We start from the raw sequence: 15,365 nt of genomic DNA on the forward strand, positions 1-15,365 counted from the left end.
GAGCGTCCTGACCGATGAAGAGGCTCGGCCGGCCCTCGGCGAGGCCTGGCACCTCCAGGTGTAGATACACGGCTCCTTTCCTGAGGATGGCGCCGGTGAGACTGAACTCTCGGATCTCCCTCTCAGCCTGCAGCTCCTCCAGCCACAGCAGAGCCGAGAAACGCGGCAGCATCGACGACAGGCTCAAGGGCTGCACAAACACAACAACAACAACACCAGTTTACGGTGCTGGACAAAGTCATTTAAGGAAAGTCTGTTCGCTCGGTGGCCATATTTGCCACGCCTCCAGGCAGCTTAAACAAGACCAAGTCCTATCTTAATGAATGGGGGAATCCTGAAATCTCAAAAACTGCTCGCTGAACTCGCAATTAAATGACATATTTCAAATCAGCAACAAAATCTGTAATGAACTGCCCCATGAATGTTTCTTATGCTCAAATAGAGTTTAAAAAGCTTATTTTTTTCCGGTTCCCATAGAAACCGGAGCTTCAGTGAGGCAATGACTTTACTAATCAGTGATTGGCTCTTTCATTTAGAAGGCGGGACTATCCCGCCATATTGCGTGTTGCAGTTTCTCCTATTCACAAGTATAGGAGTGAACAGTCTTTGCATTTATATAGTCTTTGTTAGAACATCAGTATTTTCAGCAGCTAAAAAAAAAAAAAAAAAAACAGTTTTACAGTCTGAGAAAAACTCACACACACACAGATTTAATTGATGTCTTTCCCACATTGCATGGGCTGCTCTAAAATACATTGACAGCAATGTTTCTGGAGTTTGGGACACAAGCTTATTCAATAACCGTTTTATTCCCTATTTGGGTTTATGCATATGCTTTATTTTTTAAGATTAACCGTTTTTTCCCCCAAGTCATTGTTAGATGCCAGTGTTTGCTGTCATAGCTGTGCAAAGATTTGATTTCAAAAACAGCATCATTGCTATTAAACTATTTCTTATGATTTACCTCAGATTGATCTCAAAGCAAGTCTGATTTTGTGGAGGCTGTGCTTTAAAGGGGTCATATGATGCGATTAAGTTATTACTGACAGTTTATTTATTTTCAATAATTATTTTCAAAACTTTTTTTTTTTTTTTTTTTAAATCACAGCAATATTAGTTACCCTAGTATTCTGCTGTGAAATTTCTAAAACTTAGATGTCATAGCAACTTTACAGAAAATATATAATCGCTATCTTTAAATAAATCACTCGTATAAATGAGTGTCATGAATCCGTATGTGTGAGACGCAGCAGAGGAGAGGTCATTACCTCGGCCAGAGCCGGCTGTGCGATCAACACGTCCCTCTGACCCTCCACACAATCTCTGAGAGCCTGCGGCACACCGTAGTTCCCCAAGAAGTTTGGAAGATGTCGCCGTGCAAGTCTGTCGAAAACCAGTGACGAGATGAAAAATCACAGCACAGATTTCGCAAGATACCGTCAATGACACTCAGGATCTGCCGCGCTTACTTGCATCTTTATCATTAGATCTTTCTCTTTCTTTGAACAAAACCAATGCTAGAAAATGGTGGATTCATTCTTATTCTCACAACAATTAAATAACACACTGACAAACTCATTTATATTACACTTTAATAAAAGCTGGAAGTACGGAACCGCATATGACATGACAAAAATATATTTATTGTGGCCATGAATTAAACATCAATTCTCACGACTTAATTCATTCCCTTGTTTTATTAAACTGTGGCCATGTTATAACATGTTATTCCTCCATTTTGACAATTAAAATGAGGCTACAATGTGGCCATAAACATGAATTCTTAATTTGTGGCCACAATAAATATATTTTTATCTGCATCTCATGAATGTCACCCAGGAACGAAATGCACAAAGTATGTTCAGAGGGATGCACACTTGCAACGGTGTTAGTATGTTTCTGGCCTTAGAGTTGCAACTAATATCTGGTGACTGAACAATTCAAAAACACAAAAATGGCCACAACAATACTGGCAGGAAAGGAAAAGCATCTGAGCCCAGAATCATTGACTTATGTGATCCTGGAGCACAAAAGCAGTCATCAGTAGCACAGGTATATTTGTAGCAATAGCCAACAATACATTGTATGGCTCAAAATGATCCATGTTTCCTTTATGCCAAAATTCATTAGGATATTAAGTAAAGATCATGTTCCATGAAGATATTTAGTAAATTTCCTACCATAAATATATCAAAACTTAATTTTTTATTAGTAATATGCATTGCTAAGAACTTCATTTGAACAACTTTAAAGGAGATTCTCTCAATATTTAAATTTTTTTGCACCCTCAGATTACAAATTTTCAAATAGTTGTATCTCAGCCAAATATTGTCCTATCCTAACAAACCACATCAATGGAAAGATTATTTATTCAGCTTCCAGTTGAAGAAAACTGACCCTAATGCCTGGTGTGTGGTCCCAGGTGGCGTGTGCGGGTCTCACCTGATGGGTGCTGGCGGGGCCGTGACCGTGAGCACCTGCAGGGGCTGCTGCTGCGGCGGCGGAGCTGTTAGACCGCAGTATGGGACGCTGGGTTTGAGCAGACTCTCCTCCACACTGCTCACAGACACCTCCAGACGCCTCCCAATGGTGAAGGAGGAGAAGCGCAGGAGCAGCAGCTCGGCCGAGCGACCCAGAGACCTGCAGCAAACACACATCTTCACCAGTGAACATGACACTCAAACACAGTCATGCTTCACTCTGAAACCAGAGATGCACACAGGTGAGGAGACTGCACAGATCGGGCGTATGCTACACACAATTACTTTTAAAGATATTTGCTTCACATGCACATTTGTAGTTACTTTAAGGTATTTTTTTTAATATTTATTACCTTATACGCTATTTAACTGAAAAAACAAAAACATCTTGCAACATTTCACAAAAATCAAGATTTAATATATTTGGTCAAAATCCCATGTTATAAAAGATGAAGTGCTATATGCAGGCTATTTTAGACAATATTGGCCGATTAGACGGCAATGCTGACCTAAAATACTAAATGTTTGCCCTGTCTTCACCGTCAGACCTCAAATACATCAAAAACTATATCTAGAAAGGGTAATATTTGAAGTAAAGAAAATACTATGCAAAACTTATTGAAACAACCAGTTCTTTATTTACCCTCGTAAGATCACAAGTACCCTTTTAAGACCCATTAAAAAATTCTCATTGGATCTAAGCAAATCTCACAGGTGACCTATTTTGATCTCAAAAGTGAGTAGTCACTGAAAAGTGAGGAGTTTGCATCTATGTGAAACACAGAACATACATGCACTGCCTCTCAAAAGGGATGAGGGGTCAGCATTTTTTTTTTTTAAAGAATTTAAAGAAATTAATATTTCGAAGGATGTTAAATTGATGAAGTGATAGTTAAGACTTCTATTGTTGCAAAGATTTCTGTTTTGAATAAATGCTGTCCTTTTTAACTTTTTATTCATCAAAGAATTCTGAAAAAAGGATCACATATTAGATTTTTATTATGTAGCACAACTATTTCCAACATTGATAGTAAATAAGCATATTGATAATAAATCAGTATGATTTCTGAAGGATCATGAGAGACTGAAGACTGGAATAATGATGCTGAAAATCCAGCTTTGAGCACAGGAATAAGATTGAGATTTTATCGTATTTTAAAATAGAAAACTGTTTGTAATAATATTTCACAATATTACTGTTTTTCTCCATTTTTGATCAAATAAATTCAGCCTTAATAAGCAAAAGATACATCTTTAAACACTTTAAACAGATCTCTCTGAACACCGAGTATAATGAGTGAGTGTTAGCCCTTGCCTGGCCTGACAGCAGACGGTCACAGACGCTCTCTCCCCAGGCTCCATCTCCAGCATCTGCACTGACTCTTCATCAGCACCGTCCTCTTCCTCGCCTTGCTCCGCCGGGCTGTTCTTCAGAGACACTGATCTGAGGCAGAACTGCTGAGCCGAGTCCCATCCGGCAAACTCACAGCACTTCAGCCGCTGGCGCTCAGAGCTGCTGTTTCTGTCCAACACCACAGAACCAGAGAGAAGCAACAGACGCTTCAGGAGCAATTTACAGCTTTAGGGCCCTATGATTTTGGCTTTGCGGAAACGCGGAGAATCGCGGAATCCAGTCATAAAAACTTAATTTACTGTATAACGCTGAATGTCACAGAACTTGTCAAACTTTGAATGAATTAATCAAAACTATGTCATTAGACTTAAATCAAAATCGCAATATGGACTAGTATCTGTGACTATTAAGCCACAAAAAGACCATTTAAATATGAATCCTGTGTGTTCTGCACGTCTCTGTGAATGAATGCGTGGTTTTGTTTAATTCACACATACTGAAGCATCGGTCGTCTCTCTAAATGAGGACATAAATACATGAACAACATCTCCACAACTGCTCTGAGGGTCACTTCATGAGCATTTTACCCTTTGAGTTGAGTAAAACTAGGGTCATATCATACACACGCTGAAATTTAAAAGGTATTACGGCAACCTCTCAAAAAAGTTTGGTTTAACTTGAAGATATTGTGCCAGAAATATTTTACTATTTTATTACTATTGTATGTACATACTACTATTGCTACTAAAATTATTAATTTAAGGAAAATAATATTTTTTCCATGTTTTAATTGTTAAAAAAAAAAAAAAAAAAAGTTTGTTTTAATTTTCAATAATTAAAAGATAAATGGAATTACTGTTTTATGCCTTCATTTCATAACCAGAATAATTTAAATACACAATTTCTGAGGGGGAAAAAAAAATCATTAGGCTATTTTAAAGAATAAATTTGAATAAATTAAGCTGTTTTTATGAATTCAAATAATTAGACATTTGGTAACCGTAAAACATATGGAGAGAAGAAATAAAACATTTCATGGGGCCTTAAACATGTATTTTTTGTTAAACTTTAAAAAAAAATTGATGTGAAATTGTTTAAGTTTCATGATTTTAATTAATTAAACATGCTTTTTGATTAATACAATTTAATTTTACAATTAAAAGGAGTCCTGAAAAACAGAATCCAGAAAAATTCAAATAAAATCAAATTTGGGAAAAAATCTAATGGATTTCAGAGGGCCCTACAACGCACGTCACAGCAGTGTTTGGAACTAGAGCTGTGTGATATGCATCATCTACGATTATATCGTAATTGTTGTTTTAACAGCGTGGAAGCAGACATTATCGTTTATGTTTTTCAGCAAAGTGAGTGACAATCAAACAGACACACTTTCACTGTGTGATGTAGATTAATGCACTTAGTATGATCCCACAATTCAATACATGACTGGAAAATGACGTTGTCTTATATTTCTATAACATAGTTTAGCAATAACATATGAGCTAGACTGTCGTTTTTCCCAAATATCAGCATGGTTGTATTGATTTTATACAACAGCCCAATGCACAAGTTGTTAAGATTTTACTCCATTACATCCAAACAAGGCTGCAACAATAGGTTTGTTTCTGAATGAACCATCGTTCTTGAACAAATCAATGATTCAACAGTTCATTCATAAAGACTGTCACTTGCTTAATTTCTGAATAAATCAGCCATTTGAACAAATCGGTTGAATAATTAACTCACTCATTAAGACAAAGACTGGTAGTCTTAAAATCAGATCTATTTTTGAGTGAACTATTCTTAAAAATATAAGCTAACTCTTCTCACTCATGTAAGGTGTGCATGTGTGAACTCACTGGATCCAGATCTGCAGCTCCTTGCTGTTTCCCAGTAATAGAGACCCGAAGTGGCTTTCCCGGCTGACCTGGAGCCCACCCTTATTCTCCAGCAATCTCTGCACCTCATCGTCTGGCATATTCAGCTCTGCGGCGTTTCCACTGTCAGAAACACACAACACAACAAAGAATAACAGGGAAAAAAAAGTTGTACAAGAAACTGCAATTAATGGCTTAACAGTCTTTAATAGTTTCCTTTCCTTGCAGAGTAAGAAAGCACTCTTAATAATGTTCACTCGGCCGATACGGCTAAAGCAATACTTTATAGTTCTCATTGTGAATCAGTCCATCCGTGTAGAATAAGTCAGCTTTTATTGGGGCTATCAAATTGAAATTCACATTCTGAATATGAAACAAATCGATCATTAAGGTGCTTATAACTTTGCTTTAAACCATTGCTTCTGGCTAAAATCCAAGTCCATGAAAAAGTGCATCTCCAGTTTAGAGCCATTTTGGACTGTTTTGGCTTGTAAACGCTGCTTGATCTGTGCAGATTTCTCTCCTGATTCTCACCAGACCACTTTTTCACTGGAGGAAGCGTTATTATGGACTCGTATTTGAGTTAAAATCATCTTGATGGATTTGTTTCAGCTTTTGTCTTCTCAAGATGTTAACTGATGGACTGGAGCGGTGTGGATTGTGATGTTTTTATCAGCTGTTTGAACTCTCATTCTGACGGCACCCATTCACTACAGAGCATTCATTGCTGAGACACTAGTGCAATACTACATTTCTACAAATCGGTTCCCATATAGAAACTGTGCGTCACCTGTTCTGGAGGGGCGTCATACACAGAGCTCTCCAACAGTACAGTGACTGACTGCTCTCCACCACCACCACATTCACCACATCTCCACGAGCGGGTCTGAAGCCCGGCGGCACGATCAGAGAGTCCAGACTGAAGAACACGCTGTCCTCCACGACACCGCTGCGGCCGTGCAGGATGGTCACGCTCACCTACAGACAGACAGCACACTTTCTGACCCACGCATTTACAGTCATTGGTGATTTAAGACAGAAGTCTTGTGACTTAGACTGATTCACACCAGTCAGGAGATCTCTAAGAGCAATCACACACAACTGATCGTGACTGACCCCGTCCATGCGACGGTATCTCAGAGGAGAAACGGCTCGAGCCTGACTGCTCCATTCCGAAGGGCAGACGAAATACTGCGCCAGAACCCAGTCGCCCTTCACCGGCTCGAACCCTAAAACACACACACCATTCACAGGCACGCCGTCAAACACAGCACATAGCTTGCTTATACATTATAAATAAACTAGTAAAAGTAGGTAATTATATCTGAAAACACTGTTCTCTAAGCATCTAGGGATTGCACAATCCTGTTTATGCATAAATATGGCAATATTGACATTGGTATTAGATTTGATTCTGTTTTTTACTATTATATTCTGTTTCTTAGCATAAATCTGCCTCTCTTTATTGGTTTTTAAAATGCTTTCCCCCAAGGTCTGTCATATTTAAATTTTTCCTCTGTTACATTAAATAGCATCATGCAAAGTCAGAAAAGCCACCAATTAAAATAATTTTAAAAAAGCCCCAAAATTCAATATATGAAATGCCCCGTGCCAGTTTGTTTTTAGTGCTTATAATAACATAATATAGTTAAGAAATATCACACGAGCAAGAGTATAATATATTTTTTGAATATAGACAGCACGTGATTCTATACACCAGTTCAATTAACAATAATAAGTTCATTATATTAGTTGACCATTTTTTGTGTTCCGTTTCACCAACAAAAATAGTTTCAAACAGCAGAACAGTTGCATTTGGCAGCAACAAAGAATGATATTTTGTTTTTGAACGATTCAATGTTTGATTGAATCGGGTGAGTCAATGATTCATTCATAAAGACAGTGGTCACTTGCTTGTTCATGATTAATTAATTAGTTTAAACAAATCAGTTCAATGAATGATTCTTTGATTCATTTAAGGCTTGCTACCACCTACTGATGATATATCATCATCTGATATATCTATAGCCACAAAATTGTATTTAAAAAGATTAAGCTTATGCAATTGTATTTGCCATGTAAAAACATGCAGATAAATGGTAAAATGGATTATGTTGATACAGATTTAATTTGATTGGTAACGGTGTTAATTAGTGCAAGTAATTAAAAGATGTTCGACATTATGTAACCTTGATTTTAGAGAGTGAATAGCCATTTTTCTCTGTTGATCACAGCAAGTGATTATGTCTGTATTGATTACTTTTCACATTTATGTACCTTTTGGAGCTTGAATCTGTTGGACCCTATAGACTATAACTGACAAAAAAAAAGCTACTATAAATATGTTCTTTGCGTTACAGAATATGAGTTTGAGGATGAGGGTGCCATTGACATGGGCCGTTGTGTTCACATGCATTTATCTCTATCACGACACAAAGAGGCGATTTGTAATTTAAATAGGTTAAATACTCTTTTCAGACTGGGGAGGACGTACAGTATGTTTTCACCGCGCAATGAACTGTAAGGCTAGTGCCAATATGTCTGATCAACCCCTCGATGAAACAAAAGGCCCTCCTGAAAATTAACACTTGAACTATCTCCTGCATATGTAAAAGGAACTTCGGAGATGCAGCCCACAGTGCAGCTCACACCATCTCCCCTTCACCCCCCTCCTCCTCCTCACCTAAAATACACTGAAAACCTATGCAATGTTATGTATGCACAAGAAATAACTATACATGTTTGATATCATTTAAAGTGTCTCTGTGCGCCTGGTAAAATGGTCTCATTCTCCCAACCATAATGAAAAGCTAAAAGAAGTTATAAAATATGAGAAAAGTGATGTGTCTCTTAAAAAGGTGTTTCCCTCCCCCAGATCCCCCATTCAGACTATACCTCCTGTATGTAAAACAAGAACCCATTCAAGTACAAATTCTGATCTCACAGTGTGAATCCCTCAACAGGGAATCAAATTGTAATTATATGACAAACGCCACCATTTGGTAAGAATATTGAATTAGCTGGGTATATAAGGAAAAGGTGCAGAAAAGTTCAAGGAGTCTGTAAGTTGACTTCCCACACAAATGCGGTGTGTAGTTTTGTTGACAGGTAATAATTTCTACAAATTCCTCTATTTCTGAATTGTTGTTATGACATGTTCAACTGATGATTTTATTCTTATGAATTGGATTTTGAATTATTGCTTCATTACCTGGTCAATAAATTGTAAACGTTTGATTGTATTCTGACCGACTCTGAGATTTGTTTTCCCCAAGTAGATTATCGGATTCGTATATTTCCACAAGTTTGCGTCAGAGATTAGTGACGACTAATACCCGATATCTGGATTCAAGTGTGCTTGGATGAGGAGACGAGTAAGTTTCTGTCTAGAATCAGCAGATGCTGTTTGATCAGCCTAGATCTGAATGCGTCGATGACCTCTGTTCTAATTTAATGTTACTTTAGATAAGTTTACGTGGAACAAGCCACGAGCTTGGCCAAACAAAGCCATTTTGAAGGAAGGTAAAGCTGATCGACTAACGTCTTTAAATGGTGGTCAAAAGGAAGACTCTACTAAAGTAAACGATTGAATTAAGTTCCTGAGGGGCATCCAAGGGGGCTAAGTATTACATATCTTTGATTGTGCACGTGGGAATACGGCAAATCTCAGATATTTAGCCAAATACCTCTGGAGACCTGGTGAGGAACTCGAAGCGATATAGTTTCCTGATCTAAGCGGGTAAAGTATAATCAGAGTTTAACAGAACAATCAAATATTCGTTCACTTTAATGATGCAAAGATATCATTAAAACCTTTTCATTTATGGAGTCAGATGAAACAACGAGTTATTACACGTGAAAGAAATATATTGCATTTAATCTTGTTGTGTTGCTAAAAAGGAAAGACAAGCAATACGCAGAGAAACCTTCCTCGTATTATTGGGAACCTCCATTGGACCAATAGACGAGCCTTACAGAACTGCAAGACTAATACATGACAAGAGCACTTTTAATATATTCATATACTGAGATTAACACATCCACTCAAAGCAGACTGCTGAGCACCAAAGCCACGGATTCTGACCTTCACAGAGAGCCGATCGCGGGAAATACGTCGTCTGGTTGATGTATCCTCCGTCACGATCACATGACGTCACTGTTCCAATCAGAGGCCTGAGTTTTTCCGTGTCCAGCGTGAGCGCCTCGGATCCACCGCTCTCCCAGGCGTCCTTGTGTCGCTCCACCTCAAAACAACAGAAAAAAAACATCACTCTTTACTCTTTAGAAATGTATCCCAGAAATAAAAGAGACATAATATTAGTGCTTTTGAGATTAAATTAATGAGGAGTTTTGCCTTGGCATGTCATTTGCAAATTGTTTTGAGAGTCGAGTAATTTGCTACATTTCTTTTAAAACTCTTAACCATTTCTTTTGATAAATAATTTGCAAGCTTTATGGTGATTAAAACATTATCTACCTGCACAAACATGCACATTGTCAATATATTTAGTAACTCTTTTGTAAACAATATTCACCCCTAAATTATACACCATTTATTTCTAAAAAAAAAACATTTTATACTTTTTTTTTTAATGAATGCAGTATAGAATATAAAAAAAAAAAAAAAAAAAAAAAAAAAAAAAAAAATGCAAATGCATTTAAAAACCAATACAGAGAAGCTGATTTATGCAAAGAGAATCAGATCTAAAACCATGTCAGTAGGGCTGGGCGATATGGCCTAAATCAGATTTAAATCGTTTTTTCCCCCCCCCTACTTAAAATCAATCTGCCGATGACAAAGAAATTGTTCAAAACAAGTTTTAACTTCATTTTGTTCTGATTTTCCCTTCTGGGACTTAATCTGGATTTCCCCCTTGGGGTTAAAGTGCAATCAGAAAAAACAAGCCAAAAAGACAAGATGGCAGGCCCTGCCATAGTAAAAAGTGAATATGTAATTTAACAACGCAACAAAACAAAACTATGTGACCCTTTTTGATAAGTTTTCTTTAAACACAAGTTTTAACATCTTGCTATTCAGTAGATAGGAGGTAGTTCTGATAAAGTGTAAACAAAACATTCAACAGCATTAAATATCAGTGACTGTTTTGGCGGGAAGATGACAAATGGTTTGCAGATCCTCAGGACCACTGACAAACATCTGATCTTGTAAAATGTGTGGCAAGTACTGCCGCTCCATAGTATAAACAGTACATGCGATCATGAATCTCGAAAGTGAAACTAAAAAACGATTGTGCATTCAAAAGCAGTTTCAATGCCAGGCGTAATCCCTGATGCCCGCAATTTTATATACAATCAGGGCTCTACGCTTTTCTTTTTAGGAGCGTGTCAAATCAATAATCAAATTCTGATCAAAAATTAACCTTCCCATTACGAGGTGATATTTGACCCCTTAAAGTGATTTACAGGGAATTTAGTTTTTACCTTTGTAATGGCATTTTTCTAACTTTATTAAAAGTATGTTATATTTTATGTAAAATTAAAAAAATATATATTAAGCTTTTTATAATTTCTAATTAAAACAGAATAAAAACAAGTAGAATAAGATACCAATCAAATGAAATCAGTATTTAAGGAATAAATGTGTACTACAGAGGTGGCACAGAAGAACACACAAGTGGCTTGTAGGTGTGTTTTCAGAGGTTTAATGAGGCTCAGAGGTTGCATAAGTGCAATTAAATTCATGTTGAGGTTAATGTTTTAAATATACAATTTTGAATGTACAAATAAGGCCTGGTTTCACAGACAGGGCTTAGACTAAGCCAGGATTAGGCCATAGTTCAATTAGGACATTTAAGTACTTTTTATTAACATGGCTTAGAAAAAAAACATTACTGGTGTGCATCTTGAGACAAAACAAAGGCACTGATATGTTTTAAGATCAATCAGTGCAAGTTTATTTCAGTTGAAACAGCTCAGACTTACATTTTAGTCTGGGACTAATCTTGAAACCGGGGGTAAATGATTTAAATAACAGAAAAGATACTTAAAAATTAAATTAAAACCACCAGTAGATGGCAGTATGTCACTGATTTTATCACCGAATCATTCATTTAATTGATTCGTTCGAACGCTGATTCATTCAGGAATGAAGTATGTGACTGTCTTTATGAATGGGTAATTGAATCATTGACTCACTAGATTCGTTTAAAAACGCTGTTCATTCATAAATGAAACATCGCTGTGTTTGAATGGAGATGCGCAGCGGCTTGGCTGGGATTTTGTTTGAAACTATTTTCGTTGATGAAATAGAGCAAAATAAGGCAATAGTATTGTAGTCAGACAATACAAGTCATTTAATATTAACTTCTTGTTTAATGAACCGTTGTATTAAATCAGTATCACATTTGCAAACTCCCTTAATCATTAAAAGCCGCCCCTCATCTTAGTTCATCGCGATCTCACAAAACTCCATTATAATCAACGAAGCTCCTTACACTGTGTAAATAAGAGATTCATTGTGCACTGCCTACACTTCTTTGGTTATGCGATACCTTACTCAACGCTGCAAAAACACGCAAGTACGTTAAATACCTTTAAAGCTCCCTCAGCACAAACACAAATATGCTGATCGGGTCAGTCGCACTGGTGCTCCTAAATATTTTTCCATAGTCGCACGCAGTAGTTTTCAGTCGCAAATGGGATCACGAGCGTAGAGACGCTCAGGACGCACATGCGCACTTAAGTTATTTAACAGTAATCAGTTTTCCACAAAGTTGAAAAGAGACGGACATCAAAATAGCTGAGACTGCAACAACAGACGCTCACGTCGACAAGCGCTTGTGAGCGAGAGGGTATGAGACAGCTCAGCTTTGGTTTAAAAGAGTTAAAAAATATTTGTTATCAGTCACGACTTAACAGGGAAAAATAGAGCAGACACTGAACATGGTTGAAGCTTTCTAGAGCATTCGCGTACAACTTCAAATGGAGTATACTTTGAAAGGCTGTTCGCGTACAAAAACAAAGTAAAGTTAGGCCTTTAACATCATGATGTCTATCAGCCTTCAGCGATGGACGACGGCATCGTCTATCGGTCAAACACGCGTGGGGAGGCTGAGCTCATTTGGAACTACGGGAGCATCGGTGGATATAAAAAAAGAAAACCGATTTTCATTCAAACAAATCGATGTAAACTACACATTCGAGTTAATCGATAAAATCGATTTATCGCCCAGCCCTACATGTCAGTATAGCCATATTTATGCATAAACAGGATTGTGCAATCCCTAGTTTCTTAGAGAACAGTGTTTTCAGATATAATTACCTACTTTTATTAGTTTTTGTATTTGTATGCATTTAGACCTCAAAGACTACGTCTCTCAAAGTTTTTTGTTTGTTTGTTTAAAATGTTAAACAACGGAGTCTTCTTCTGGCTCAACGGGTCTTAAACAGCTTTTGAGCTCATCTTTTTTCACAGATGTGTTATCAAAGCCCTTCAAATTAGTATAAAGATGGTAACTATTAATGTTGAGTTATATGTTAGCTGAAACTGTGTAAATCGTTTGCCATTTTAGAACAAACCAACCAGAACGCATATAGAAACTGTTAAACTGTGATGTCCTCTGTTACTGAAACAAATGTGACAAAGCATTCACTCGTGTCTAATGATCTTGAGCACAACAGTCAGCAGGTGATTTTTAGCTATTATTGATGATTGTTGTAGCCTGTTCTCACCCTGAGGGCCCTCCACTGTCCGTGGGCTCCTTCCCGCACCGCCAGAGCCTGCACAGAGTCTCCCACACACAGCACCACTCCCCCTAGCACCACTCCTGATGTGAAATACACGGCGTGATCGATCAGGCCGTAATCCGTGCATAGATGCGTCACGATACCTGTCCGCACCTGCCGGATCTGTGCCGCACCTGCACACACAGAACAGCGCTCAGCCTCACCTGTGCACACCTGCCTTCAAGTCATGCTGCATACATCCTATTTACGAGTTACACGCACATGAACGCCACCACAAAGTTGTTTTTATGAGTGGGTAACTCTACACTTTCTTTATAAGCCCAGAGTTTCCGAGTTGGGGGCGTGTCAGTGAAAAAACATGTCGGAAGACTATAGATATACAGCGTCTTTATCGACGGTAAATTTGTTGAAATTATTCAAATTATTGTTTTTATAATGTACAATAAAACTATATAAGTTACACATACAAAATATTATATTATTGTTAGTGCTGTCAAACGATTAATAGCGATATGTTGTTTATATTCAATTTATGATATAAATTATAGGAATATAAATATTTTCAAAATACATTGTATGCGTGTGCATTTATATATACATAATATACACAGAACACACACGTTATGCAAATAAAAACTTATTTTGTATGCGATTAATAGTTTGACAGCACTAGTTATTGTATAAATCGGCATCTTGTTCTGACCAAAGTGACTTGAACACACCTGACGTACAGAAAATATTAACATTATGTACAAAAAAGGTGAATTTTGTAAAGAATGCAAAATGAAAACTTAAAAAAAAAAATAATTAAAAAGACGAAATAAGATTCTTGGCAGATGAAATAGTTTGGATATAACGTTACTGTTGAATTATATATATATATATATATATATATATATATATATATATATATATATTATAAATAAAGGATTTTAATGAGTGAATTTAATGTGGGGAGTATAAAATTTTGCAAGAATTAATAAGGTTAATAAAATATACAATAAGATAAAATTAATTAATATTAAAGGAAGCCAAACAGTGCATCATTAAAAAACAAAGAGAAACCCTGGAGCACATTGCAATTGATAACATTAGAAAATTCAATCCAAAATAGCTGTTTGTGAGGATAATCCCAGCCTCTTTAGGGTCATCACGAAAATAACAGCTTGCATCTATGTCTAATTTAAATTTATTCAAAAGCAATTTATCTGAGTATAATCTGTGCAACTTTGTTAGTTAACATATTTTAAAGTCCATAGTTTTTTGCAGTCATTGATGGAGCAGACTGCTGCAGGAGTTAATCACGCACTGACCGTCAAAGCGCGGGTCCTCTGGCCGCTCCTCGTGCTCCTGAGCCCGGCGCCACAGCGGCGATAGCAGCCGCGACATCAAGCCCTGCACGACGCTCACCATCACCGCTGTCTGCGACACACACCGCTCGATAAAACAGCCCCAGACACCGACCTTCAGAGCGACAGGTGAACCACTTACCTGTCCTGTCCTGTCCTGACAGCCAGAGAACGTCTGCACGTGTGACGTAGCGACGCTTGTTCACGCTAAATAACGCGATCATCACGTGACAAATGAAGTCCGCGAGCGCACAAAATAATACATTTCAAATAAACATCAAAGCCTATGTATTAACTATTTAAAATTTAACATTTAAGTTATATATATATAATTTTTTTTTTTTTTTTTTTTTTTTTATACAGCCAAATATCAGTTTGTCTAGTCCGGATGTGTGGATCGCCCCCTGGTGTCCTCTGCATGGAGTCAAACTAATCTAATTACTCCTAAAATCAGTTTTTCCCAAAGATGCTTTCCCTCATTTTAGCTAGTTCTTTTCACGCTGACGTCACCTTCAAGTATTTGTTTTTCTAATAAGTTGTGTTTGATTGGGTGTGTGGAGTTTCTGAACAGAAAGATTTTTAATGTTTTTAAAGAAGT

The 15,365-nt window shown here is 37.2% G+C and overlaps 1 protein-coding gene across 1 annotated transcript in view; it reads right to left on the minus strand.

Moving 5' to 3' along the window:
• Positions 1-14,976, minus strand: part of mov10l1 (Mov10 like RNA helicase 1) — a 38,767-nt gene extending 23,791 nt beyond the window's left edge. The window contains exons 1-11 of the mRNA XM_079415695.1: positions 14,910-14,976; positions 14,732-14,840; positions 13,404-13,591; positions 9,796-9,955; positions 6,828-6,940; positions 6,502-6,689; positions 5,694-5,834; positions 3,796-4,002; positions 2,443-2,640; positions 1,269-1,383; positions 13-190 (exon numbers count right to left, since the gene is read on the minus strand). Coding sequence (XP_079271821.1) covers positions 13-190; positions 1,269-1,383; positions 2,443-2,640; positions 3,796-4,002; positions 5,694-5,834; positions 6,502-6,689; positions 6,828-6,940; positions 9,796-9,955; positions 13,404-13,591; positions 14,732-14,831 — 1,588 coding nt within the window. The 5' untranslated portion in view covers positions 14,832-14,840; positions 14,910-14,976. The remainder of the gene's footprint in view (positions 1-12; positions 191-1,268; positions 1,384-2,442; positions 2,641-3,795; positions 4,003-5,693; positions 5,835-6,501; positions 6,690-6,827; positions 6,941-9,795; positions 9,956-13,403; positions 13,592-14,731; positions 14,841-14,909) is intronic.
• Positions 14,977-15,365: the final 389 nt, after the last annotated feature.

Source organism: Barbus barbus (assembly GCF_936440315.1).
Source record: "Barbus barbus genome assembly, chromosome: 4".
NCBI lineage: Eukaryota > Metazoa > Chordata > Actinopteri > Cypriniformes > Cyprinidae > Barbus > Barbus barbus.